The 27,496-nt window shown below is 31.6% G+C and overlaps 4 protein-coding genes across 11 annotated transcripts in view; 2 read left to right on the top strand and 2 right to left on the bottom strand.

The window, feature by feature from the left end:
• Positions 1-5,624: 5,624 nt before the first annotated feature.
• On the bottom strand, positions 5,625-7,991 carry LOC109603908 (ubiquitin carboxyl-terminal hydrolase MINDY-3 homolog). Its single transcript, XM_020020408.2, has 8 exons — positions 7,784-7,991; positions 7,548-7,684; positions 7,180-7,494; positions 6,974-7,124; positions 6,785-6,922; positions 6,466-6,625; positions 6,249-6,408; positions 5,625-6,192 (listed from the first exon to the last, which is right to left on the bottom strand). The coding sequence occupies exons 1-8, from the start codon at positions 7,881-7,883 to the stop codon at positions 6,046-6,048; spliced, it is 1,308 nt and encodes a 435-aa protein (XP_019875967.1). The 5' UTR covers positions 7,884-7,991; the 3' UTR covers positions 5,625-6,045.
• Positions 7,992-10,614: 2,623 nt separating this feature from the next.
• On the top strand, positions 10,615-18,338 carry LOC109603910 (uncharacterized). 5 transcript variants are annotated; one of them, XM_020020415.2, is made up of 6 exons: positions 10,616-11,239; positions 14,843-15,112; positions 15,243-15,532; positions 15,587-15,781; positions 16,755-17,198; positions 17,248-18,338. In XM_020020415.2, exons 2-6 carry the CDS (start codon positions 14,848-14,850, stop codon positions 18,211-18,213), a joined length of 2,160 nt encoding a protein of 719 aa, XP_019875974.2. In that variant the 5' UTR covers positions 10,616-11,239; positions 14,843-14,847; the 3' UTR covers positions 18,214-18,338. The 5 variants fall into 5 exon arrangements, with proteins under 5 accessions (XP_019875975.2, XP_019875974.2, XP_049824687.1 ...); XM_049968730.1 differs by having other exon boundaries at positions 14,757-15,112; XM_020020414.2 differs by having other exon boundaries at positions 14,750-15,112.
• Positions 18,339-18,507: 169 nt separating this feature from the next.
• Positions 18,508-26,152, bottom strand: LOC109603909 (integral membrane protein GPR155). Of its 2 annotated transcripts, none has more exons than XM_020020409.2 (10): positions 25,929-26,152; positions 21,584-21,873; positions 21,205-21,527; positions 21,031-21,152; positions 20,809-20,974; positions 20,300-20,748; positions 20,109-20,248; positions 19,768-20,050; positions 19,510-19,711; positions 18,508-19,456 (listed from the first exon to the last, which is right to left on the bottom strand). In XM_020020409.2, exons 1-10 carry the CDS (start codon positions 26,015-26,017, stop codon positions 18,962-18,964), a joined length of 2,559 nt encoding a protein of 852 aa, XP_019875968.2. In that variant the 5' UTR covers positions 26,018-26,152; the 3' UTR covers positions 18,508-18,961. The 2 variants fall into 2 exon arrangements, with proteins under 2 accessions (XP_019875968.2, XP_019875971.2); XM_020020412.2 differs by having other exon boundaries at positions 19,774-20,050.
• The window catches only part of LOC126265848 (uncharacterized), a 209,776-nt gene continuing 205,460 nt past the window's right edge, over positions 23,181-27,496 (top strand). For 2 of the 3 annotated variants that reach the window (XR_007548302.1, XM_049968732.1), the window contains exons 1-2: positions 23,181-23,316; positions 23,990-24,023. The gene's annotated coding sequence lies outside the window, so the exon portion shown is untranslated. Of the gene's footprint in view, positions 23,317-23,412; positions 23,630-23,989; positions 24,024-27,496 lie in introns of those variants that run through there. The other variant, XM_049968733.1, reaches the window with a different exon arrangement.

Below are 27,496 nucleotides of genomic sequence, written 5' to 3'. Positions count from 1 at the left end.
CCGGGACGAAGGCGGCCGGCCGGAGCGAGGGGGGGGTGGCTTAGCGGGTGCGACGGGCGGCGCTGCCCGCCGACACCCCGACGTGACGGTCGCATCCAGCATCCGCACACGTCCACGGGTGCCAGGGTAAACATTGATCTTGAGGAGCGGCGTGTTGATTGGACCTTGTCACACCTGAGTGTCGCCTAGCAACGGCCTTAGGGCCGGCCCGGTTGCCCCGGCAACCGGCTGCGAGGGTGAAGCGACCCCGAGCGCCGATTCGCCCTTATTGTCGTCAAGCCCGACACCCCGCCGGCGACATGTCGACGTTCGCGGCCACCCCGCCCCGCACCACCCCTGGTCCGGAGCCGGTGATGCGGAGGGTGCGATCGGGGGGTGACATAATTATTTTTTTTTCCGCGTGAATTAAGGGGCTCCGTTTGCACGTTGCTTCTCGCCGTCCCGCCTCCTCGCCCCCGGGACGGGTTCTTGTTTACGCTGATGAAGCGGCGTCGTCCTCTTCTTTTGTGTTGCCGTGATTATCTCCAGTTCTGGTTGGTTTCCGAGCTTGTTGGAGATGCTTCGGTGGTGCGGTTTGCCCCGTCGATGGCTTTCACGTTTTTATTTTTGTTCAGGCAGCTGTAATGCAGCCGAACTTGTCTCGAATCTTAATTTGGACTAGGATGAGTTGTTCATTGTTGTTTGAATGGGGAGGTAATTTTAGATAGAAAAATAATTGTGGTCGTAATTTGTAAAGTCACATTTTCAAGTACCACAATCTTTTGTTAAAATATAAGGATTGCTAAGATATTAAAATTAATAAAGATTTACATTAAAAACTAAAAGAAAAAAATATTCGTTTTAAGTTATTAATATTTATTGAAAAATATAAATCAAAATTGACCTATTTTATTATTTTTATATATGTAAAGTATAAATATAAATATAAGTATATAATTTTAAAACTATTTATTAAAAAAGATAGTAATAAAATATATTTTAAACAATTTAGAATTTCACTTAATTTTTCATCTATCAACTATAAATATATCTATCAATTTGATGTCAGTGTGTTTTTCAGTTTTATATAAAATTTATAAATGATTTAAAATTTTAGATTTTTTCTTAATATTTAAGCTGTAAAGTGAAAAAGCACAGCTAAAATTATATTTAATTAATATTTTTTACATAAATACAATAAAATTTATATATTTATTTATAAAAATATATATTATATATATAATTTATAAAAATATATGTTTTATGTTGTGAAAGTTGTTGATTAAGAAATATTGTTACAAAATATATCTAAAACAATAAATTGTACTAATTTATTAGTTTTTTATACACAGATTGAAGTATTATAAAATATTATAACAAAAAATCAAGATTTAGATGCGAAAATAAAAAATTAAATGAATTATTTGGTTTCATTATTAATTTAATTAAACATTTTAAACAATCAGAGATATAAAACTACTAAAGTATTAAATTGAAATCACATTTAGTAGGTTAAAAATATTTTTTCTATTATAATATACATTTTTATCATTATATTTTATCTGAAAATAATGATGGAAAACTAAAATGTACATAAATATTCGAGACCTACCTTTGAGAACGAATTACCCCTTTCCAAAGTTGAAAACCTGCGGAAATAATTAATTTACAACATATTTAATAAAAACAAATAATAATTTATTTAATATATAAGAGAGAGAGAAGAGAAAAAATATATAAAAAGGTTTCCACTTTATGAAACTGATCAAAACAACAGTTTTAATATGCTTAAAGTTTTCTAAATACTTTTCTGTTTGAACAAGTTTCTTTCAATTCAGCTGAGCTTGTAAATATGTTTGACTTTTAGTTTAAATTAAGTTTTTAACTGTTTCTTTTAATGTTTTCTTTGTGACATTATTAAAACTACAGAAAATGTTTAACAGTCTAACAATTTGAGCCACCCCCAGAATAGTTGGTTTTAAGCATATGTGACGGATAGTTCTCAATAATGAGTAAAGTTGAACCACTTTTTAGATACTACAAATACTAAATACTGCAATTTAAGGGATCATTTTACATGTTTCATTCTTCTTGGCTTCTCTTTTATGTAAGCTTCAAAACACGATTAAACAAAGTTAAATTAACCTCATTTCAGACTAGAAATTCGCAAACAAATTGCCACAAACACGATTTGAGTCTAAAGTTCTCAATCAAAACACACGAGACTAAATGTAAACATTTCATTGTTTATAAAATTATTACTATTAGTTCATAACCTCACTAAATTCACAGCACTAAACCCCCCCGTCTTTTCTATCTCTTTTTAACTTTAGTACTGTGAATAAAGCTATCTTTCTCCAAAGCGCATCTTCTCAAATTCAAATTTAGAGATTATTTCGCGTGCAACGTTGCCACTTCCATTTCTTGAGAAAAATAATTTTAAATGAATATTTCATAAAATAAATCATACAATACTTGTATTTTGAACTTAACTTAACCAAAACTTAATTACATTATAATAGGAGTAAAGAACAAATGTATAATATTAAAATAATATTTCTTATTAAAACTGTATAATGATGGACAAAAATTGTGGGTCTCATAAAACAGTCGCAGCTTAAAATCGAGGCATTATTTAGTCATACCATTCCAAACGGTTCCCCACATCCCACGTTTAATTAGAATGCGAATCCACCGTCAGGCGAAATCCTGATTTAAAAAATCATAAATTTCGGTTCCATCCATGAAAATTAATGTCGTCGCTCGCGCACCGAACGCGAAATCCGCCGATCCCGCGGGAAACGGCGACAACAAAAACCGAATTAATGCGCGAAATTAATGGGGCCTCGGAAAGCGGCGCGTGTATTTGCGGAGAAGACCCACTCGAATTGGACACTATCGATTTTGGGGGTGAAGGGTGGAGGCTGAGGGGGGATTGGGGAGATTTGTGGGTGCCGATGCCAAGCACCCGGATCGAACACCGTGGGGCACTTTTATAATGAAGCCGCAGATCACAATGTGGATTTGTTGTTTTGGCAAAGAAATAACTTGATATTGCACCGGATAATTTGTTATTTTGTCTCGATACGGTTTCGGATTCGCGATTGATTCGTTATTTTCAAGTTTCAATGAAATCTTTGTTTAATCTTTTTTTTGTATTTATGCTGAAATTCACTCTCCACAAATATTTTTACTATTTATAACATTTTAAAATAGAGAAAAGTATTAATGAAATACTTATTTAGCCTTTTTCACTTTTATTTTAGGGTGATAAGTATTTTCATCATTGATATTATTTGTAAAAAGAAACTAATTATAGTGTTTCAAAATATGGAATGGAAGTTTTAATGAAATACGTTATAATAGTTATTAACGCTTTTTTAGTTTTATTCTAAAATGAAAAGTATGTTTACCATTTATGTTATTTCAAAAGAGGAAAGAAGTTTTAATGAAATACTTATTTATCTTTATTCACTTTTATTCAATAATGAAAAATATTTTCATCATTTACAACATTTCTACAGAAGAAGAAAATTTTATTGAAATAGTCATTTATCTTTTTTTCAGTTTTATTCTAAAATGAAAAGTATTTCCACCATTTATGATATTTCAAAAGAGAAAAAGAGTTTTAATGAAATACTTATTTAGCCACTTTTATTCAAGATTGAAAAGTATTTTCATACAAGCTTTATAATTATTTAAAAAAATATATGAAATTATAATGAAACATTTATTTAGGTGTTTTTTAGTTTTATACTAAAATAAAAAGTATTTTCATCATTCACAAAATTACTGAAAAGAATGGAAGTTTTAAAGAAATATTTAATTATCCTTTTGTAGATTTTATTCTAAAAAGAAAAGTATTTTTACCATTAATGATGTTTCAAAACAGAAAAGGAGTTTTAATGAAATACTTTTTATTCATTATATTAAATATTTAAAGTATTTGAAATATTTCATAAAAGAAAAAATGTTCAGTGTGTTAATATATTAACTCATTATATAAACATTAATAATTAATGGTTTAAAGTACACATGATCATTAATATTTACTCAGAAAAAGAGAAACGATTAATGCTTTCAAACATTCAGCTTTTTCGAAAAGAACATTGCTAATGCCATCCACTTAAAAGCTCCTGATACCAAAAACGAAAAAAAAGGGGATTGAAATCGGCGAAACTTTAGCGACATGTTCGAGACCGGTGTGTGCCATTTTGTGCACGGAAACGCGGATAATTTCGGTAAATAGCCCTCGAGCGTGGCGCAGCATCTCCCCACGAACGGCACTAAAACCACTTCGCAGAACGTCGAGAAGATGTATCTCAATTGTTCCCATCTTTTGTGCCAACAAAACCGTCCACTCTGTCCGCCCTTCAAACACAACGGACGGATTTTTAATTCCGATCCCCGTTTTTACGCCGGGCGAAACGGGGGGGACGATCATCAGGGCTTTCACGGGGGGCGGCGGCGGCAAAAAAAGGGGAATAATGATCGGGATGGCTTTAATGCTCGTGCTGTAAAGTATCACCTATATTTGTTGGCTGGTGATTAAAAAATAAAATATAATGTTTGAGGTTTAAAATAAAACTAAAATATATTAATTTAAAGTGATTTATTTTAAGAAAATTCGTCTTAATTCTTAGATAAATGTTTAAATTTGTGATTTGAAATAATTTTATGATTGTTTTTAATATATTCTTAACATTATATACATTATTAATCTAAACATATAAAATCCATTTTATTTTAATTCTTATATACTACGTTTCATTAAAAAATTAAAGACCACAATAATTAATAGTTTATATTATACTTATACGTTTTAAATTTTTATTATTATATCATTAAATATAAAATAAAATTTTAGGATATTTTTAACAACAAAAATGAAGATTAAACTGGGGAAAAACCGTGTAACTAGAACCCTCTATTGGCAAAGCTTAAAAATAAAATGAAATGTTTGGGGTTTAAAATAAAATTAAAAATATTAATTTAATATGATTTATTTTAAGAAAATTCGTCTTAATTCTTAAACAAATGTTTAAATTGTGATTTTAAATAATTTTATGATTAACATTCTATACATTATTAATACTCTAAACGTAAAAAATAATTAATTATTGTGATCTATTATTTTTTAATTAAACTTTTACGTTTTAAATTTTTATTAATTAATTATATAAAATAAAATTCTATGATATTTTTTACATAAAAAATAAAAGAGATTAACTGGGGAAAAACTGAGTAACTAGAACCCTCTATTGGCAAAGTTATGGATAATGGAGGGGTGAAATCATAAACTCCAGAAAGCTTTATTCTGAAGCATTAAAATCAATATCTTTATTACCCCATTCCCATCTGAATGATTTAATAGTAGATATCTCTTTATTACCAACCATTGATTAATTTGTATTTTTACTACTGTAGGGGGTTGAGAATTAAAACAACATTTAAGATTGCAACATATTTAATTATTTTTGGTTTTAAAATACATTATACAAGCATAACATAACAAAAAAATTACTATCTTAATTTTATTGTAAATCGTCCTTTCAGTTTGTACTTACACAATTTTTTTTTATAAAATTTTATTATCAAATAGATCTTGTATACTTTAAATACAATATATTCAATATTTTACAATATTTAATAAAACAATTCAAAATATATTTTTTTAACAAAACAGATGCTGTCCTAATAAACAACAGGCAGGAAATCAGTCATTTAATAAATTAATGGATAACTAATGTACAACACATATTAAGAGAAAAGATAAATGCACCGCGTTCAATAATTGTCACAGAACCAGAAATTATGTAGTCATGATAAAGAAAATATAATATATAAATATAATACCGTCAAAACCAAAGGGAACACTTTTTTAAGATTATCCCGACAATTGCGAAGAAAAAAAATTATAATAAATATAAAGCTTGTCTCCATTCTAGCAACAGTGGGTGGTGCCTGAGCCTCTGGACAAAACGTAATTTTTTTCACATGGAGATGCGACGTCTATTAAAAACAAAAGTTTCATAAAATATAATATGTATAAAAAAAGGTGTTGAATCAATTAAGGGATGGCGTTACGTTTTGGAACCAGTTCACCTCGATGTTCGGCCACTTAGTTTGTAATACTGTTAGCATGGGGTTCGATTCGCAAATCGACTTCAGGTCGGACTCCAGCAGTATCGCCGAACCGACGTGGTACTGGACCTGAATGGGAAAACAATTAGTGGCGACTTAATTGGGGGTTTTTTGTTAACAGCAACCTGTCCGTTCATGTTGCTCTGGGCCAGGCCGTTGTAGTGGATCAGCGTGAACATGTCGGGCGTGCTGGACTCCTCCTTGGGGAAGAACTCGTGCATGAACGCGTCCAGGAGGATGATACCCAGGCTCTCCTCGTCTAATTTCTTCTTCATGATATCTACACTGAAACACCCCACCGTTAATAAAGTCTTGGGGGTTGTTCAGGGGGCGAGAACTTACTAATCTTTCTCGCTAACTAGTTCTAGGGATTGCAGCACGTCCTGCAGCAGGTTCGCCTTGATGAAGTTGTTGCCATCCGGGTCGAAATTCTTGAACACCCGCCTCGCCATTTCGCTTTTCGTCTCCGGACTCACCAGCTTCTTTTCGTCACTGTACAAAACTGATCAGAGATAAGAAACAGCTTAGAAATATCATATTCCATTGAAAACATTTTAAATAGATGACACAAAGGAAGCAATTCAACAAAGCTATTTTATTATTGTTGTACAATATGACTCACCGAACGAAACATCATTTATCGTAAATTTAACAAACATACCAGTTAAATGCGTGTCAGAAGCCAACACCCAAACAGGATGTACTGGATTCTTGTAATAATTGCCTACTGTACAAAATCTCAGATGTTCCATTATCGTTATAAACCCGATTTGACTTTGCCTTTCAATCCCTTGCAACCCTGAAAACAACGACCAGTAAAAAACACCCGATTTACCGGGGAACAACTTACTCAAACCACCCACATCTTGATCGTTATCCCAAACATACGTTGTGGCTCTTCCAGTTATCATTAAATTTATCAAACTCTGACTGCCGTAACCGTATGTGGCGTCTATCAGTGGATCCTGCGTGTCCGACTCGGATTTGACCTGTTCCAAACCCTACAAACAACAACATAATTAAATTAGTTTACTAATAAAAAGGCAACAGACTAACTCTGGAAAGGATCACAGAATACAGGAACATCAGCAGGCCGTACTGGCCCTTGAGATCCTCAATGTGGGACAGGTAGTACTTCCGAACGTCAAATATCGATGGCAGTTGCTCCACCCTGAGGTTGTCATGGAACAATACTGGATCACAGGTGCTTGTGCGGGGTGCGTCACTCGCGTCCGACTTGATCCTGCTTGCCTCCTCCTTCTCCCTAAACTCGTCGCTCAGATAAACTATATGGTACTTTTGGACGTTGCATAAGGCCAAGATTTCCACCAGTGCACTTACTAGGTATTGGTTTTGGGTCTCGTTGGTTACCTACACATCAACATTAATAGTTTACTGACATACTACTGTGTGTTCATTCATACTTGTTCTCTAAAGGATAAATTGGAGTATTCTAGCAACAGGTTTTTAATAATGTAAGCCTGAACTGGGGCTATGATCGCACAGGGTCCACCTTCAGATTGTTCTAAAGCACTTTTCTCAGTCTCACTGAAATAGAAACCTGAAACACACACGGTTTTTGGTTGTGCCCGATACGATACGATAGGTAAATATGGGTCGTTTTTACTGGGACGTTCGTACTGGTGGATGTTTCAAGTACCTTGACTCCATCTTTTGAATATGTCCGTTCGCACCTCGCCGGGGCCCCACAGTAGGTTCTTTATGCCAGTAATGTTGTTTTCGGTAGCATTTTCTGCCATCTTTACGAATTGCTAACGCATCCAGGCGATTTTTTGCCAAATAAGTTAACGGATGGGTTTTTTAGGTTAGATCCAATTGACATTTCTCTAGAAAAAAAATCCGATTTGACTAAACTGTCAGATTGGGAAATCAACAAAGGCATGGCTGTTAACTGCTTAGAAAATCGATCTAATTTAATAATAATATTCGTTTTAAAAACTAATAACTAGTTAGACAAACAAAGTAAACTGGAATGTTCAGGATTTTACAAAATGTTATTCATTGTCAGCATAGGCAACCACCATTACATCGCATGTTGTATTTTTTATTAACACTTAAATAACATAGAATTATTTATTTAAAAATTTAACGTTCACATTCATTTTTGTGCTTTATTAAATTGTATTAAAAATAAATTATATTTATCAGTTGATAACAAATTTAATTTATGGTATGATAAACTGACACAAATTTTCTTTATTCAATATAAATTATTTTTTGTTTAAATCTTTACAGTAACAAATATATAATAAAAGTGTAAATTAAATAATTTTATTAGTTATATTCTATGGAAGGACAAATTTTATGGTGTGAATTTAATAATTTTTGTTAGATTCCCAATTTTTATTTAATATTTCTTAAATTATATTAAAAATTAATTTTATAGTCCCTGAATTCCTTGAATTGAAACTCCTATTTTAAATAGATATTATATTATTAAAATACTCAATTGTAACAAAACAATACATAAATATTAATATAATTACCTAATTATTTAAATATACATTTAAAATATGGGATGCTAATTAAATAAAACACAAGAATATTTATACTTGAATTTAGAGTATCTCAAAATGATCCAAATTCTCATTATTCAATATAGATAATTTTGGTTAAAATCTTTCCTGTAACAAACACATAATTAAGAGTATAAATTAATTAATTTTATATTAATTAATAGTACTGATATGGTAAATAAAGTTGTTTCAGAATCATATATATAATTTTTACTTAATATATGCTAAATTATAATAAAAATTTTGTAGTTCATGAATTCTTTGTAATCACAATTTAATTGAAATTTCTATTTTAAATAAACATTATTTTATTAAAAAAACTGAATTTTAACAATACAATAGACAAATGTTGATATAATTATCTAATTATTTAAATAAATATTTAAAATATAGGATGCTAATTAAATAAAACACAAGAATATTTATTTTTGAATTTAAAGTGTCTTAAGATGTTCCAAATTTATCAGTATAGATTGTTTTGGTTAAAATCTGTACTGGAACAAACATATAAATAAGGGTATAAATTGATTAATTTTATAAGTTATATTTTGTATAACTAGTATAATTTAATAATACTATACTTATACTAATATTCTTCAGTATTCATAATTTTGTGAAAAAATTAAAAAACGTTTTATTTTTCAAGAATATGGGAATATTATAGTATCAGTACTATATTAATTATAGTATACTAATACTCTTCAGTATTCATAATGCTGCGGAAAAATTAGAAATCAGATTTTGAATTTATTTTTTAATCAAGTAGTGTGTTGAATAAACTGTCTAAAATAGCACAAATCGTTTTATTTTTCAAAAATATGGGAATATTATAGCATCAGTAATATACTAATAATACTGTACTTGTACTAATACTCTTCAGTATTCATAATTCTATGAAAAAAGTAAAAATCGTTTTATTTTTCAAGAATATAAGAATATTATAGTATCAGTACTATTTTAATTATATTATACTTATACTAATACTTTTCAGTATTCATGATTCTGCGGAAAAATTAGAAATCAAATTTTGAATTTATTTTTTAATCAAGTAGTATGTTGAATAAACTGTCTAAAATAGCACAAATCGTTTTATTTTTAAAAAATATGGGAATATTATAGTATCAGTACTATACTAATAATACTATACTTATACTAATATTCTTCAGTATTCATAATTCTGTGGACAAATTAAAAATCGTATTTACTTTTTAATCAAGTAGTGTGTTGAATAAACGCCTAAAATAGCAAATCGTACTTGATTTATTATACTATACTGATACAAATACTCTTCAGTATTCATAATTTTGTGGAAAAATTAAATCAATTTTTTTTATCTAAAATAGCACAAATTATCTTATTCTTCAAGAATATTTGAATATTATGGTATCAATACTATACTTATACTATACTCCTAAATATTCTTGAAAAATAAGATGAATAATAAGAATATGCACATTTTTTTATGAAATATGATGTATACTAATTTCAGAAGGTGTTTCAGTGACACAATTAAATGTTTTATAAAAACAATGCCTAAAAATTTCCCTGTAGGTTTTGGATTTGGGACAAAAAACGTGAAACTTTATCTATAAGTACATATTTTCGTGCTTTACAACTGAAAACAAGTTTGTTCAAATCTGACAAATAATATAAATTTTATGGGGATGTATCACTTTTAAATGGGCCACACTGTATATAATAATTTATTTAATAACTATTAAATTATAACAAAATAATCTTGTGAGGCTCATCATACTAGTTAAACTTTTAAAATAAAATATACATTATTTAATTAACCAACAATAGATAAATATTAATATAATCAGCTAATTATTTATATACACATTTGAAATATGGGATGGCAATTAAATAAAACACAAGAATATTCATATGTATTAACTTTTTACAATCTCCAATCTCCAATATTTACTTAAGTAATATTTTTATCATCGGCCCAAAATACCTTTCATCTCCGAGGTCAAGCACCTCACTCGAGGACGCCAACGATAATAATAATAACAATAACAATAAACGCACAACCCTCAATTTATTATCGATTCCATTATTCCCTGACCACCGTCGTAAATCCAAACGAATTATTGTCTCAGGAACGGACAGTTTAATCAATAACGTAATAATTGCTGCAACTAATCAGTTCCGCGTCGGTATCAAACAATTTTTTCACATTTTATCCCGTAAACGCTGAAATTGTACGCCAACGTGGGTGGCAAAAGGTGCACAAAATTCACGAAAACCATTTAAATCGATCGGACCGTAACATTTTTTCCCCCTGGTGTCCGATTCCTGCAACCGATTTAGCACCACTGGTTTGGTTGTATGTTTTGCAGGAGATGCAAGCTTAGGTCCCTTGTACGAATTTGTCATTCGCGTATTTTCAATGAAAACGTCCCTGCGGGCCCCAAATTGAAGGTTCGCCGCCTAATTTAGTGTCGTCGGTGGTTCGTTGCAGTTGCACGGTTCGCGTGGTGATTTGGTGTTGTGCGTGTTTATTGGCGGAATGTAAGGTTATGTGCGTTGTTAAAGGGCCGTTTCAGGTGTCGGACGGCCGTTCGTCACAGGTACGTATCGGTGTTGAAGAACGGCGCCGTGCAAATATCGATTGTTCACGCCAGTCAACAACAAACGGCATGAAATATAAAAAGTTTTTGTGCCACTGTAGGCTACGGCAACGGCAGTGGCAGCAAAAGTGCAGTAAGCCAAGTTGTAAAGAGGGTCGAGCAGTCCGAATTGTCTCCGCGCCGTTTCCGCGTTCGATGTAACCGTTTCGGCGGCGCAGACGGGGTTGTTTCGTTGTTGTTGTTGTTGTCGTTGTCCCGGGGGGGTTGTTGACGGGATGGCGGAGCTGCGGAAGGCGAGGAAGTCGAACTTCTCGAAGGAGGAGGTGCACGCGCTGGTGGCGACCGTGCGCAAACATTACAAGGTGCTGTACGGGAAGTACGCGAAAAAGGCGTCGAACAAGTCGGCCAGGTGCAAAGCCTGGCTGGACGTGTTGCACACCGTCAACAAGGTCAGCCTGGAGAAGCGCACCATGCCTGAGATTAAGAACAAGTGGAAGAAGTGCGTGTACATGCTGCGGGACCCGGACGCCGAGTACGTAGGTAATGTTTGTTTGACGTCCGACGTTTGGGTTTATTTTTTTCGTTTTGGTTGACGTTCGGTTTTTTACGGGTGTCCAGGTTTCGGTTTTGTCCTGTGGACGGTGCGGGCGGGAAGTTTGAATTGCACCTGGATCGGGCCTAGACTCGGGAAATTTTTGAGCGGTCGTTCAAGGATGTCGGTGTCATTAGCGATTGTGGAAAATTACAAACAATTTTCCTACCTATTGTGTGTATTTAACAATATTTTCCTGAGTAGAATTGCAGGATTTATCTATTAAAGTCAAATCAAAAGTTAAGAAAACGAGGTTCCATATTTTGAGTTTTTGCAAATATCTTGTATATATATATTAAAATGTCACAAAAAAATTGAATTTAATGATTAATTAAAGCTGAACCTTAATCTAAAAACAATGAAGAAATCTTAGGTTCAACTTACCCCATTATAATTTTTTATATTAATTTAAATATAATTTAATTTCCTATTATTATTTTTACAACATTTTTAAATTAGATGATTATTCTAAGCAATAAATGTACTATTTTTACTGGAATTTCAGAAAAAACTGGATTTTATTATAAATCAAACTAATAAAACATTTCTAATCAAGTTTCCTTGTTTGACGTTGAAGTGTAATCTATTGCAAGTATAATAAATTACTGTGTATTTAAATTCGTTTAAACAGAATTCTAAAATCTAATCTATTGTAAACATATTAAAAGATTGTGTATTAAAATCTGTCTAAAAATGTAGGAACTCTGACTATTTAAATGAAAATTAAGAATTAAGAACACTGATTTTTCGTCAAATTTCTTTATTTGACGTGAGACCTAATCTATTGTAAATATATTACATGATTGTGTGTTAAAATATGTCTAAAAATGTAGGAATTTTTAGACAAATTTAAAAGAAAATGTAAAAATTCAATATTTTACAATCGTAATTTTATTTTTAATGGTCATTTTGATATAAAGTTGCATACTGAATCTAAAAACAAAATCAAAAATTAAAAAGGGAAAACAGTTTTATAACAAATTGCTATTTTTACATATTTTGTGTTAAAAAAAATATATTTCACTCTTTTGTACATATCTTGGATTGTAATTATTCTTCTGCAATTTTTTTACATTAATATAAAGATAATTCAATTTCCTATTAATATTCTTAATAACATTTTTAAATTAGAGTATCAGTCTATGTTGTATGTATAAATATATTGTCAATTTCGTATTAGTTTTATTTAAATTTAGGAAAAAATTAGATTTAACTGTACATTACATTAAGAAGACAAATTTTTTGTTAAATTTCCTTATTTGAAATTGAAACCTAATCTACTGTAAATATATTAAATAATTGTTTGTTAAAATATGTCTAAAAATGTAGGAATTCTGGGTACTTAAAAGAAAATGTAAAAATTTACTTTCGATATTTTATTTTTAATGGTAATTTTTATAGAAAATTGCATATTGAATCTAAAAACAAGATCAAAAATTATAAAGGGATAACAGTTTTATAACAAATTGCTATTTTTACATATTTTTACAATTTTATTTTTAATGGTCATTTTGATATAAAATTGCATACTGAATCTAAAAACAAAATCAAAAATTAAAAAGGGAGAACAGTTTTATAACAAATTGCTATTTTTACATATTTTGTGTTAAAAAAATATATTTCACTCTTTTGTATATATCTTGGGTTGTAATTATTCTGCTGCAATTTTTTAACATTAATATAAAGATAATTCAATTTCCTATTAATATTCTTAATAACATTTTTAAATTAAAGTATCAGTCTATGTTGTATGTATAAATATATTGTCAATTTTGTATTAGTTTTATTTAAATTCAGGAAAAAATTAGATTTAACTGTACATTACATTAAGAAGACAAATTTTTTGTCAAATTTCCTTATTTGACATAGAAACTTAATCTACTATTAATATATTAAATAATTGTTTGTTAAAATATGTCTAAAGATGTAGGAATTCTGGGTATTTAAAAGAAAATATAAAAATTTAATATTTTACATTCGATATTTTATTTTTAATGGTCATTTTTATAGAAAATTGCATATTGAATCTAAAAACAAGATCAAAAATTAAAAAGGGAGAACAGTTTTATAACAAATTGCTATTTTTACATATTTTGTGTTAAAAAAAGTATATTTCACTCTTTCGCAAATATCTTGGATTGTAATTATTCTTCTGCAATTTTTTTACATTAATATAAAGATAATTCAATTTCCTATTAATATTCTTAATAACATTTTTAAATTAGAGTATCAGTCTATGTTGTATGTATAAATATATTGTCAATTTTGTATTAGTTTTATTAAAATTCAGGAAAAAATTAGATTTAACTGTATATTGCATTAAGAAGACAAATTTTTTGTCAAATTTCCTTATTTGACGTTGAAACCTAATCTACTGTAAATATATTAAACAATTGTTTGTTAAAATATGTCTAAAAATGTAGGAATTCTGGATATTTAAAAGAAAATGTAATAATTCAATATTTGAAGATAAATTAATTTTTTATTAACGTTCATCACAACATTTTTAAATTAAATTACCAGCCTGTGTTGAATGTACAAATAAATCAGCAATTTTGCATTAATTTTTATAAAATTTCAAAAGACTATTTAATATAAATGTTATTGGACCAAATGATGGTGAACTAGTACCATTAAAAATCAAATTTCTATTTAGTAATATGTTAATTAATTCACATTGTAAATATCTAATCTGATAACCATCGTAACTTAATTATCATGATAATCTTAAACCTGGTGAAATTAAATAGTTTAATATGTTAAATATTATCAATATTATGCAATTGTTTTTATGTATTAATTCTCTTTGAAACCTAGTTATACCACATATATACTACAATTTGGTTTACTGCATTTTTCTGCGACAATCGACTTTTACCAAAAAATTGGCTTAACAATTTTCTATTTTAATTCATCAGCGAGAAGACTGATAAATAAAGCGCGACCGAAAAAATGCGAAGCCCCAAACGCATAACCTTACATTCACGGTCCAAATAACCGTCTAAACGCAGCGACAATGAAATCGAAAGACTCTGGCATGGGACAGAGGCATTGTGCGACGTACGCGCCCGATTTCAAAAAGTCAGTGATCCTGTTCGCCGAAAAGAAGGGCAACAGGGAGGCGAGACGCCGTTACGGCGTGTGCGAGAGCAACATACGCCGCTGGAGGCGGCTCAAGCCCGAGATCATCGAGAAGGCGGCGATGCCGAAGCGACGGTCGAGACGGATCGTCAACTACGACGAGTCCGACACCAACTTGTTGGACGTTAGAGAGATTTTAGGTACAACGTCACGTGCACTAAAAACGTCTAATTAACCGAAAATAGACGGCGGGTTGTTAATTGGCAGGAATTCGCACGTCAGTACTTAATGTTTACACATGCTGACACACCTTGGATTTTTTTGTTGCAGATTCTATGCCGCTGGACCAGCGACTGAAGCAAGCGCCTGAGTTGCCGCAGAACGCGGAGCCTGTGCTGCAGTCGCAGCCCCTTTCGCCCACTAAGTTGAAGGTGACGAGGCAGAAGCTGCAGCCGCCGGTTGTGAGGCCACCCACACCACCGCCCGTCAACGAGGAGGTGTGCCTGAGATGGAACAGCCACCACCAGAACATGCAGAACAGCTTCCCGTCGTTGCTGCTCAAGGAGCAGTACGTGGATGTCACCCTGGTGGCTGAGGGCAAGACGCTGAAGTGTCACAGGGTTAGTTGGGACCCTTTGCTTCGTTGCTGAGTTTGTATTTGTGTCTGTTTGTAGCTGATTTTGTCGTCGTGCAGTCCCTACTTCGAAGAAGTGCTGGGTGGCATCAGCCCTCATCAGCATCCCGTTTTGTTCATGAGGGACATACCGTTTTGGATTTTGAAGTGTCTGCTGGATTTTATGTATTCCGGGGAAGTACACATTTACCAGGCCAAGCTGCAGGACCTTTTGAACGTCGCTGAGTTGTTGAAAGTATGTTACACTATTAAAATTTCCACAATTATTTATAGTGTTAAACAAAAATGTAAATTTAACGTAATTTAATGTAATTTGTATGCACTGAACCAGCAAAACGTATTATTATTATTTTTAATCGGCGCCATTCATGTAGAGTATATTTTATATTCGATTTGTGCTTTTACTTAAACTAGCCTATAGAGTGAACGGCAAGGCCGATCAAGGTAAATGATATTTGATTATATTTATGATGAAATTACATTTCCAACGGTACTTGATTCGTTTCAATCAGATGAAAATTGGCCGAGTTACATCTGATATTAGTTAAAATTCTTCAAATTCCATGCAATTTGAGTAAGTTTTTGACAACAATTGAAGCGAATATTCCAAGTTTCGTATTTTTAATAAATAATATATTCAATTATAAACATTTCAAGCTACAGTAGGACGAGATTGGTTTAAAAATAGCTGAGTTATAGGTGATAATAGTTCAAATTTCATTCAATTTTTGACGATTTTCAGCCATTGTCGTCATTTGAGTAAGTTTTTGACAACAATTGGAGCCAATATTCTAAGTTTCGTATTTTTAATAAATAATATATTCAATTATAAACATTTCAAGCTACAGTAGGACGAGATTGGTTAAAAAATAGCTGAGTTATAGCTGATAATAGTTCAAATTTCACGTAATTTTTGTCGATTTTCAGCAATTTTCGTTATTTTAGGTAGTTTTTAACAACAATTCAAGTCAATATTCCAAATTTCGTATTTTTAATAAATAATATATTCAATTATAAACATTTCTAGCTACAGTAGGACAAGATTGGTTGAAAAATAACTGAATTATAGCTAATAATAGTTTAAATTCCATTCAATTTTTAACGATTTTCAGCCACTCCCAACCACTTAAATTATATTCTTAGCAACAAACAATTTCAATATGCAAAATTTTACATTTACATATATTACATATATATTTTTTGTTTAGATTAAAGGTTTAACCGGAACAAAGGAGGAACAGCACGAGCAAAAAGAAGAAATCAAAAGCGAAGAGAAGCAAAACGACGACCAAAAAAAGCCGGAGAAAAAAGAGGAGAAAAAGCGTAAATTCGAAGACAAACAACGCGACATAAAAAAAGAAGAGAAAAAGGAAGATAAAATTAAAAAAGACGAGAAGAAAAAGAACACCGACGTAATGTTCAAGGTTCCTACAAACGCATCACAACCGAATCAAAAGAAACCGGACAGGATAGAGACTCGGAAAACCAAACTAGAATCCGACGACATTTTAGATCCGTTGGATTTGTTGGAACCCATTTACGAGGAACCGGCGAAGCCGGACCGTCCGGTTAACAAATTCAGACAGTTCCCCATCAAGAAAAATTTCCCTCGTAAGATCAAGAAGCGGAAATACTCCGACGTGCGGGATGACGTAAGTGATTTGTTTTGGTAAAATTATTGTACTAAAAGTGTTGTTTTAGAGCCCACCGCCAGTTTTTCATTCGAGGAAAGGCACAAGGTCCAGGCCGAACATAAAGGTTCCCAAATTCTATCACCCAGGTGGTTACGAGACGTCCAACAAGGAACCTACCGAAACCGACGGTTTAATAATCGAAAGGCAGCCACACACTAACGTACCTTCAGATCCTTTGTTAGAAATCTCGGAGATCAAACACGAACCAATAGACATAGAGGAAACTGATGTGATCGAAATTGAAGACAATAACGTGACCTACGACGAAGACGAGGAGGGCGAAAGTATTATCGGGGACTACGACAGTCCCATTTTGAACATCGCCAAAAGGAAGTCCGAAGAACCCACCGAAATTCAACAGTACAGCAATCTAAAGGACCTGGAGTTGCCCCTGATTATGAACGAAGAAAACGCAGCTAAACACGATGAGGAACCTGAAAAACCACCGGAAGTGGACCCATTGGAGGAACCCGAAGCTGGCCCAGAAGTTGGAAGCTTGGACGTCTCCGGAATCACCATCACCAACGTGCAAAGTCTTCAGGACAACTCAGTGGATGATATGTTGAACCCCAACAACAAATCCACAGAGGCTGAGAACAACGTTGAGCCCGAGGAACACACCGAAGAGGCAGCTAGTGTTGACATTGTCCCCGACTTGCCAAGGATCAGGGTGGCCAATAACCTTTGTATGAGACCGACTTTCAACGAAGAACCCGAACCGGACATTGAACCTCCCGAAATCAACAACAAAGAGGACGAAGCCTTCATGGAGAACCTGGAAATGTCAGAGACTTCCCAGGACAACACCGAACTGGAGGAACTCACCAATAACGCACTGCAAGAACACTTTTCTGAAGACATAACGTCCAAATTCGTCACTGATTTGGACCACCTGCCCAATAATTCGTCGGATAATGATGTAAACGTTGCCGCAGGCTTCGGTGATTTTGATAATACATCACATCCGGTTTAATACCCGGTTTATATATAAATATATATTTTATGTTGTATTTTTTTGTAAATAAATGTTTATTTAGTTTTATATAAAGACCCTATATGTAAAATCAGATGTTGCAAATACAGATTCGTAGATCAGGATTTATTTAATTTTGTTGTGTACTAAATTTACTCCTACAATAACATATTATTTCTATTATTATTATTTTTTTAAATAAAAAGAACCTACATTGTTTTATTTCTGACCATAGGTATCGCCTGAATCTTTAGTGAAGCCCCAAACCCCTTATTTTTAAATGAAAGACAAGTGTTTTCAGTGAAGTATATATTTTCATTTAAATAAATTACACCCATATTGTCTATTTCAGACCATATACTTTCAATCAATATATGTATAGAATGGCTGCAAATATATACATATATTCATATATAACAACACAATAACAGATTCTTTGTAATAACATCACAGCAAAGTTTCAACCTGTACAAAACAGCGACAAGAACAACCTCATCACATTGTAAAACCCCTAAAATAAAACCTCTAAGTTGTCGCATATCTCGACTGCTGTTTTGCACAATTCACATGAATTCGAATTATTTGTCTTAATACGAAAATAAAATTGTACTAAACACGGTAACCAAAAAAAATACTGATACTGCTCAGGGGGGCTTAACACCCTGCGTTTGTGCCTGTAATCCCGAAGCACAACGAATTGAATAAACTTTGGCCTCGCTTCAGAATTACGTAAGAGAAGTTAACGTGCTTAAACGAAGGTGTAAAGTAGCTGTCTATCGTAAAAGTGATAGACACTGTTGATGTGCCTTAGGACTTTCCCTTCCACCAAATGTCTGGCGTAATTCACGGCCTGCACCCTGTCTCTGGCCAATCCGACTTCAATGAGCCAATCCACGAACTTGTTTCCGGCAAACACGTTCTTGTAGGTCTTCAATCTCCATCTTTTGTCTGAGGCGATGGACGATTTGCAGTTTTGCAGGTGGTGGGTCACGAATTGGTCGCACACGTGTTTCGTTTCCGGCGTTAGTTCCTCCCAAGTGGGTAGGATTAAAGTTGTGGCGCCGTACCAGACTTTGCGCCACCACTTCATGATGGGCAAGACGATTTCTTTGGTGTCCAAGCCGAAGATGGCAAACGCCATTATGCTTTGACCGAAGTTTAGGGTGGCGTCCAAGAACGACAGTTCTATGTAAATGCCGGACATTTGCTCCATAACCAAAGTCCATATGGATAGAGCCAAACCCTGGAATCAATCAGTGGTTATCCTGGTAATGGATTCAAATGAGTTATACTTACAACAAACATGGAACAAAGCAAAAGTATCAACAGTACAGTGTGTCGTAGTATTTGAGGCTCGTGAGATTCTGGTTCTTCTTCAATCAACATCAAGTCTTCATCAATTTGCTGTTGGTACTGTCTTACTATTCCACTGCACTGTTGGCGTTTCGGCCCTTGACATCCAAATCTTGTGGGGCACAAACCTTCTTGTGATGGACTACTGCTGGAACAAAATGGAATGTTCCCTTCGTTTTTAGACGGACTAAATGCACATACACGTACCCCTCATCAGTTTGTAGGACAATCGTAGGCGGTGCCTTGCCTAAAATGTCTTCTATGTCGACGACTGGACTTTCCTCACAGCAAGTCTCGTTAATGGTGGGCAAACCACAGGTGTGTCCGTTGCTGGATGAAGGTTGAGGTGCGCTTGTTACGTTTGCAGTTTCAATTTCAGGGCTATTTTGGTTTTCAATTACGTCGTTCACTTCGTTGGTCAAGTCCAAGTATCTTGAGAAGCGTCTTCTGAACCTTTGGTGGAGCACCAAACAACCAACAGTAACTAAAAAATTATAATAGTAGAGTCAAGGCCTCTTAAAGGAGTCTCTTAAGTAAGTTACCTATGAAGCACAGCACCAGTAAAGATACAGCAATTATGGCTTGAGAAACTCCGTACACGAAATTGGGGTTCCTTTTGTCGAAAGGTACAGTGGTCATCTTGTCAAAGATCAATAGAAGTATTGACACCAGTATGGGGAAGCTAAAAACAATAATTAAGAAGCTGTACTTCTTGATATGCAATAATACTTACCCCCAACCAATAATGAAGAATAAAGGTTGCAACTTGAGCACGAAACACAGACTCCTGCACTGCAAAAACAGTAAAGTCACAGCTAGTATGGCAGTCCAGAGTCTGGAGCTGTAAACGCCCACAGTAAACATGGAAAACTGGATGTACCCCGCCCAGTTCTCCTTTTTATTGAGTGTATTCCAGAGGACAGCCCCTAAACAGCTAACCAGCTGCGAGACAACCAAGCACGTCGTGATTTTGTGGGGGACTCTGCATATTTTCTTGGTCAACGTAAACACCAATATGACCCAGCAACAAGTTATAATTCCAATGATGCTGATGTCCAGAGTGAACGAATCCAGTTGCTTGATGTAATCGGCCGGATCACAGTTAGTGATGGTGATCATTTTGGCTGACACGAACATGAGTGGTGCTGAGATGAAAGTGCAGGCCACCATAGCACTTGCAATCTTAAATTGATAAAAGTGAGTTGGTTAAGTGTTTTATTTTGTGGCCCATAAAGTACTTACCAAATCTACATCTATGGCATATTGTGTGGCAAATACGAAAACTGTTGGGGCACTAGGGAAAGTGCCATACAAAAATCCGTACGTGCTCAGGTCTAGAGTTTCTGACTGGTTGACTCCAGGATTTACAACGCTTATGACTTCCCTTGTTACTAAAGGTAGGACGATTCTGTTGTTCAAAAAACTATTAGTAACTTGTTAATCAGATTGAAAATTATGACTTACAGTTTTACCATGATTAAAATACCAGGTACTACCAAAGTAGCGCCTCGCAGCTTGTGTACTTTGCCAACCATTCTTAAACCTAACAGAAACAGTGCACTTGCGGAGAAAGCCGAACCTAAAGCCTGCAATTAAGATTTATTAATAAGTTTTAGTAATCAATTTGTAGTTCCTTACGTCTAAAATGCTGCCGAGATAGCAAGGAATTTTGTGCTTGAATATAACATTCCCAACAATGCCCAAAATGGTCATCAAAATGATGGGATTCAAAAATATTCCTTTGGCCACAGATACTACAACCTTTAATCGTCTTTTGTGGTGCGACACGTTGGTGATTGCTCCGTCGTTCATCAGTAGCTGTTCGGCATCATCAGACGAACGCCTTTTGCCAATTTCCATTAGGATAAACGATATTGGATTCAAAATGGCCAGGGAAATTGGTGCCATCAAATACAAATAAGTGGCGTACTCAGGATGGGTGTTTTTATAAAGAGCAGCAACTGCAACGGAACAAAATTAGCTTCAAAACACAGTTGTAACGTTATAAAGTTATTACCAATGGGATTTCCTATGGCAAAATCATTGCTTTGAGTGCAAAATATGGCGAATATGCCAGCTCTGCTTAAGTTGAAGGGTCTGGCAACCAGTAAAGTCAGGGCGATCACAGACACGAATACGATGCTCTTGGAGATAAGTATGGAGAGGAGAAAAAGCCAATTGACCGATGTTAGTTCCAATTTTGCCAAAGACATGAAGATAAGGGAGGGAAGGGAGAACGTGCCGACGAATGTGTTTATGCCTTTTGCTTCTGTTTCCGAGATCATGTTCATTCGACCAGCGAAGTAACTGAAAATGTATAATTTCCTTAGTTAAATGCAAATGGAAAAATTATTAACAAATTCATTATTAATTGTTATAATCTAGTATCAATTGACTACAAAATAGTATGATTGAAAGATAATAAAATTATTCTCATAATAAAATGTTCTATAAATAAAAAAATGTTTAAGAGTAATAAAAACTTTAGATTATCAATTTTTATAATTTTTTAAAGGGATTTGAAATTCATAGTCTTCAGTTTTAATTACTCTTAAATTTTCAGTAATAATTTTATATTTTGAAGGAATAAATAATATTATTACTTCATACTATTCAATCTCTTTAAAAATTTATAAAAAACTGATGGTCTCTGATTTTTATTGCTCTTAAACATTTTTTTAAATTTATTGAATTTTCCATTTGACAATTTTATTGTCGTTTAAAATTGAGTAATAGCTTTATATTAGGGAGAAATAAATATTATTATTAATTAGTATTATTCAATCTCTTTAAAAATCTCTTTAGTTTTTATTACTCTTTTATCATTTTGAGAATAATCTTTATTATCTTTTAAAATTTATTAATATTTTCATATTTTGGTAGAATAAATAATATTATTAATTGGTATTATTCAATCCTTTTTCAAAATTATAAAAAATCTTCAGTTTTTATTACTTTTTTATTTATTGAATATCTCACTTTGAAAATAATTTTAATATCTTTTAAAACTGAGTAATAGTTTTATATTTTGAAGGAATAAATAATATTATTAATTAATTATTACTCCTTTTAAAAAATTGTAAAATAATTGATAGTTTTCAGTTTTTATTACTCTTTTTACATTTTTTTATTTACCGAATATCTCATTTTGAAAATAATTTTAATATCTTTAGAAACTGAGTAATAGTAATAGTTTTATATTTTGAAAGAAATAAATAATATTATTAATTGGTATTATTCAATCCCTTTTGAATATTTATAGGAATCGATAGTCTTTAGTTTTTATTACTCATAATCATTTTTTTAAGAAACATCCCATTTGAGAAATTAAGTAGTAAAATTAAAACTATTAATCTCAGTGTATTTATGCTAATTTTGTGTGCAATACAATGTAAACCTTATTTGTAACAGTGTAATACTAAAAATAAATTTGTATTAGTAAACTAAATGTCAATTAATTCTTATTAATAAAATACGAATAAATAAATGGAAAACATGACCAGTATTTCCAAAGACCAATAAACGGTTAAAAATTAAATTATTTTTTTTTACAGTGTACCGATTTTAAGGTTTATTCGTCAACAGTTGCAGTAGTGTGCCTTGTATCGAAAGTCGGCGCGTGTGGGTAATTAGTAGTTTTCGCCAATTTCTAGAGTGTTACGGATATTCCGGGTTGATTTAACTTTTAAAAACTTAATTGTGCTGTGGCGTCGTTCTTAAAAGTCATAAGGCCAGGAAGACACGGAGGAGGTAAAACAATCAGTTGAACTATTATTTTTTTTAATGCGGTAACCTAAAATTTGGCAATTAGTTGTTGTCGCTTCCCTTAAGGGCGAATTAAAACGACAGAATTATTATCAAAAAATTATTTGTTCCTTATCGTGTCATTTACATATTTATTCATTTATGCATAAATGTGTATTAAATGCGTTAAAATTACAATTTTTTATACATCTATTCAAATCAAAGTAGGCTGTGACTGAGGTAAACTTCTAGAAGGCTTGTGTCAACCATTTTAGTGTGGTGCCAATAAAGTCACAAAAAGGCAGCAATCAACGAACGGGTGCGTATTAAACGTAAATAAATCCAAAGACAAAGATATTAATTAAACGTGTGTATTAAATTTAACGCGACTTCGAATTAATTGAAATGGATGTTTTCAGATTTCTTTTTGGCTAATCTGCCACAATTTTACTAATTTATAAATATATTAATTATGAGAGAACTATTTATATATTATCTGATTTACATCGTGATTTTAAATATTACCAACACACGTGTAACTAACAAATAAGCTAATTAAAGTGATACATTAGTTGACGTTACGAACATAAATTTTTCAATTAATTGATAAATACTATTTACCCAAATGATATGGAAAACTTTTGAACGTAAAAAAGTAATTTTATTGTTGTTTTTGCAGGCTTTGAACTTTGGTAGCAGCAACTTCCTCAAAGGTAGGTTCTTTAAATTAATAAATTGGTATTGGTTACGATGAATATGTGTTATAATATTTGAGTGAATTTAACAATAATTATTAATCTTATTATCAAAGGTTAATTACTAATGTTCCTAAAAAATCCCCTAAAAATTACTAAAAAGGAAACAAGTTTCTATAATCCCAAAAAATTATTATTATTATTATTATTAAAATCCTAAATAAATTTATAAAAAATCAAAAAAATACTAAAGGAGTAAAAAAACACTAAAACCCCAAAAAAGTACTAAAAATTCGAAAAATTTCAAGAAGTTACTAAGGTCCTAAAAAAATTTATAAAAACATTAAAAATACTAAAATTTCAAAAATTTATTAAAATCACCAAAAAGTTAAAATTATTAAAATCATTTATTACAATTACAATTTAGTTACAATAATTGCAAAAAACATTAAAATAAAAATAACTGGAAAGAAAAAAAGTCACAAAAAGTTACCAATATATTATTTTTACATTTTATTACATTTATTTTTAGCATTTTAGAATAATTTTTTGGATTTTGAAAGAAATTACTTATTTATATACTTATTAAGTTTTAGTTTTAGAATATAATAATAAATATTTTTTTCATTTTTGATGGTATTAGTCATTTATTTAAATAATGATTTTTATTTAAATTGAACATCATAAAAATACAATGTATTTCTAGAATTGTTGGTCAAAATTTGGAAGCAAAAGGAATTTTCATTTAGATTTTTTCTTACCTGATTTTTAGGCCTTCAAAATTGTGTTTTTAAATAGAAATATTATTGGCGTCAGTATTTTTTAAGTTTAAATTTAATATTTTAGAATTTTTTGAGGAAAACTAAAATTAATAAATTTTGAAATATAAATTTAGTTTAAAATTTTAATCAATTAATTTAATTAATTTTTCTAATTGTTGTCGACTTTAAATATTTAAATAAAACTCCTTTATTTTTTTTTGTCTTAAAAGGACAACTTCAAAATTTTAGTAGACTATAATTATTAAATTTTTGTGTCATTATTGTCCTGAACAATAGAATATATTAATACTAAAACATGTTGAAACTAATTATATTCTGAACTTCTTATGAAATGCTAAACTGGAGCAAAATTTATAATAGGCAAACGATTAGTTAGAATATTAAGCTGACATTGAGAATCAATTATTGATTATCAGTAATAAAATCTATAAGTTTTGAATGGTGAAAACCAGACAAAGTTTAACACTTTCAACTAATTTAACAGCATAATAAAAAGCAAAAATCAATTAAAAAAAACATTTTCAGATTTATCTTTCTTCCTAAAAGTCTAATTAGTACAAATTTCATTCTTAATTAATTTTTAATATTAAAAATAATACAGATATTTATTTATTTATAAATTTTGTCGTCAGCAATTTTACAACATTCTTAAACACTATGGTCAACTATCTTATCCTTTCTTTGTTAATTAACATAATATTAATATAAACAATTTATATCCATTGGGTTAATAAAATTTAATTGGTCCCTCAGATATACAAATTGTGACATATAAATAAATAAAAACGAAGATTTATCGCATTTATCGCATCACGTAATTATTTTGTAACAAGTTATTCCCATTATACTATTTATTTATCATCTCCATTGTGTTACGTTCTACTACAAAGTTTACTCATTCAATCTGGACGTCCACTCTATTTCGAGTGCCAATTAACGAATGACGTTCAACCCCCACAACAAACAAACAAATATATTGACGTTTTAACTTTTTTAATTTATTTTGATTGTTTTTTGCGACTTGTCAAAATAAATACCCACCTATTTTTAGTGATTCATTCAATTGATTAAACCTGTTGTTTGACATTTACCCGTTTATTTCCGGGTTTTTGAGGGTTGTTATGTTGTTTTGGGAACTTACCCGCAAATAATCACGGCAAAACATTCCGTCAGAGCGGGATACAAGTTTTCCATCGCCGTTCCCGAGTCGTCGAAAAGGGCCGCGTTCATTTTCGATTGATTTTTGATGGCACGCACAATTTGGAAACGATTTTCGCCGGTTTTTCTTTCACATTACATCGAAACGCGGTCGAATTGTTTTAACGAAGCACAGATTTGTGCCGAACTTAGGACCGCATTGTTACATGCGTGTATTGTTGAAGGGGACTGTGACAGCTGGCGGCGGCGTTGCGGCCGGAGGAAACACGATTTTCTTGTCACGTTGGAAATTTGTTTTATTTCGTTATTTTGAGCACCTTGTGTCCTGTAAATTGTAGGAAATTGTTTAGGTTTAATTGGGCAGTTCATTTTGAGGCAAATTAAGCCCAATTTTTTGGTGAATTACCGTTTTTCTGTCGGGGAAAGTTCTTGGAATTTGAATCGGTTATGGAAAACCGGCAATTGTGCTTACTGCGAGTCACGTAGGCCTTGATTCGTGTCCTCGATAAAGCTGCGGCTATTTAAAAGTAGAGGGCGCTGTTACAGATTTTAACCGTTTAATTTCCTAGTGCTGCCATCTACATTGATTAAGCTAAAACTGACAGTGTGATTGTGTGACGGTAAAATAAAAATAGGTTTCTGTAATACGGAATCTATGTGTTTAGACATTACAACATAGAGGGCGCCACAATTTTTCAGATTATAGATCACGAACATACAGATGTTTCCGAGTACAGAATCTTGTATAGTTTTCTGCAATATTTGGTTTTGGGCTTTAGTACTTATGTTATAGATGACGCATTTCATTTATACAGGGTTACACAAAAATAACCACTTGGGTATGAGAAAATTAGATGTTTTATTATTTCTTTATGATGTATTTAATAGAATTTCTAATGTAATTACTTTTATGTTTGAAAAATTCATTTATTTATATGTATATATTTTTATTTATTTTAAAATTTTTGATAAAAAGTTTAATGTACGATTTTTTTGGGAAAAATATGTTTTTTTCCAATAAAAGTATAATTTATTCATTTATAAATTATAAATATTTAATTTAAATATTTTTAGTAACTATTCTGTGACATCAAATTGGTTTTTAACAAATAACGGTTTAAAATAATAATTTTTTGGATAAAAAATATATATTTTTCTACATTTTGAAACAATTAATTTATAAAATAATTTCCATAAAAATATAAATAATACATTTATTTTTTAATAATAATATAAATTGTTCTTATTAATTTTTTCAGTTCTAATTATTTAATATTGTGCTCTTCACTTTTAAGGAATAAATTATAATAAAATAAACAATTTTATATTAATTATTTTTTTATTTTGTGATTGTGCTCAAATTTTATTAATTGAAGTAATACAATTTCGTAAATTTTTCTAGTTATTTTAAAATTATTAATAGAAACTTTATATTTATTGAGAAAAATCAACAAAAATAATTTTTTATATAAAGATTTTAATATTGATTATATTATTTTAAATTTTTTGATAAAAAGTTTAATGAATTAATTAATTTCTTTTTGTGAAAAA

This window comes from Aethina tumida, chromosome 6 (assembly GCF_024364675.1).
Source record: "Aethina tumida isolate Nest 87 chromosome 6, icAetTumi1.1, whole genome shotgun sequence".
Lineage (NCBI taxonomy): Eukaryota > Metazoa > Arthropoda > Insecta > Coleoptera > Nitidulidae > Aethina > Aethina tumida.
This window is presented reverse-complemented; position numbering and strand designations above follow the sequence as displayed.

Excerpts from the sequence above, each read along its gene's own strand:
- LOC109603908 (XM_020020408.2), bottom strand. The coding sequence starts at position 7,883 with ATGGCAGAAAATGCTACCGAAAACAACATTACTGGCATAAAGAACCTA. Across the intron at positions 6,923-6,973 it reads TCAAGATGTGGGTGGTTTGA|GGTTGCAAGGGATTGAAAGG; the intron begins GTAAGTTGTTCC and ends CGTTGTTTTCAG. Across the intron at positions 6,409-6,465 it reads CTAGTTAGCGAGAAAGATTA|TGTAGATATCATGAAGAAGA; the intron begins GTAAGTTCTCGC and ends GGGGTGTTTCAG.
- LOC109603909 (XM_020020409.2), bottom strand. The coding sequence starts at position 26,017 with ATGAACGCGGCCCTTTTCGACGACTCGGGAACGGCGATGGAAAACTTG. Across the intron at positions 21,874-25,928 it reads TTTGCCGTGATTATTTGCGG|TTACTTCGCTGGTCGAATGA; the intron begins GTAAGTTCCCAA and ends ATACATTTTCAG. Across the intron at positions 20,749-20,808 it reads ATGCCATAGATGTAGATTTG|ATTGCAAGTGCTATGGTGGC; the intron begins GTAAGTACTTTA and ends TATCAATTTAAG.
- LOC109603910 (XM_020020416.2), top strand. The coding sequence starts at position 11,515 with ATGGCGGAGCTGCGGAAGGCGAGGAAGTCGAACTTCTCGAAGGAGGAG. Across the intron at positions 15,533-15,586 it reads AGACGCTGAAGTGTCACAGG|CTGATTTTGTCGTCGTGCAG; the intron begins GTTAGTTGGGAC and ends GTCTGTTTGTAG. Across the intron at positions 17,199-17,247 it reads ACTCCGACGTGCGGGATGAC|AGCCCACCGCCAGTTTTTCA; the intron begins GTAAGTGATTTG and ends GTGTTGTTTTAG.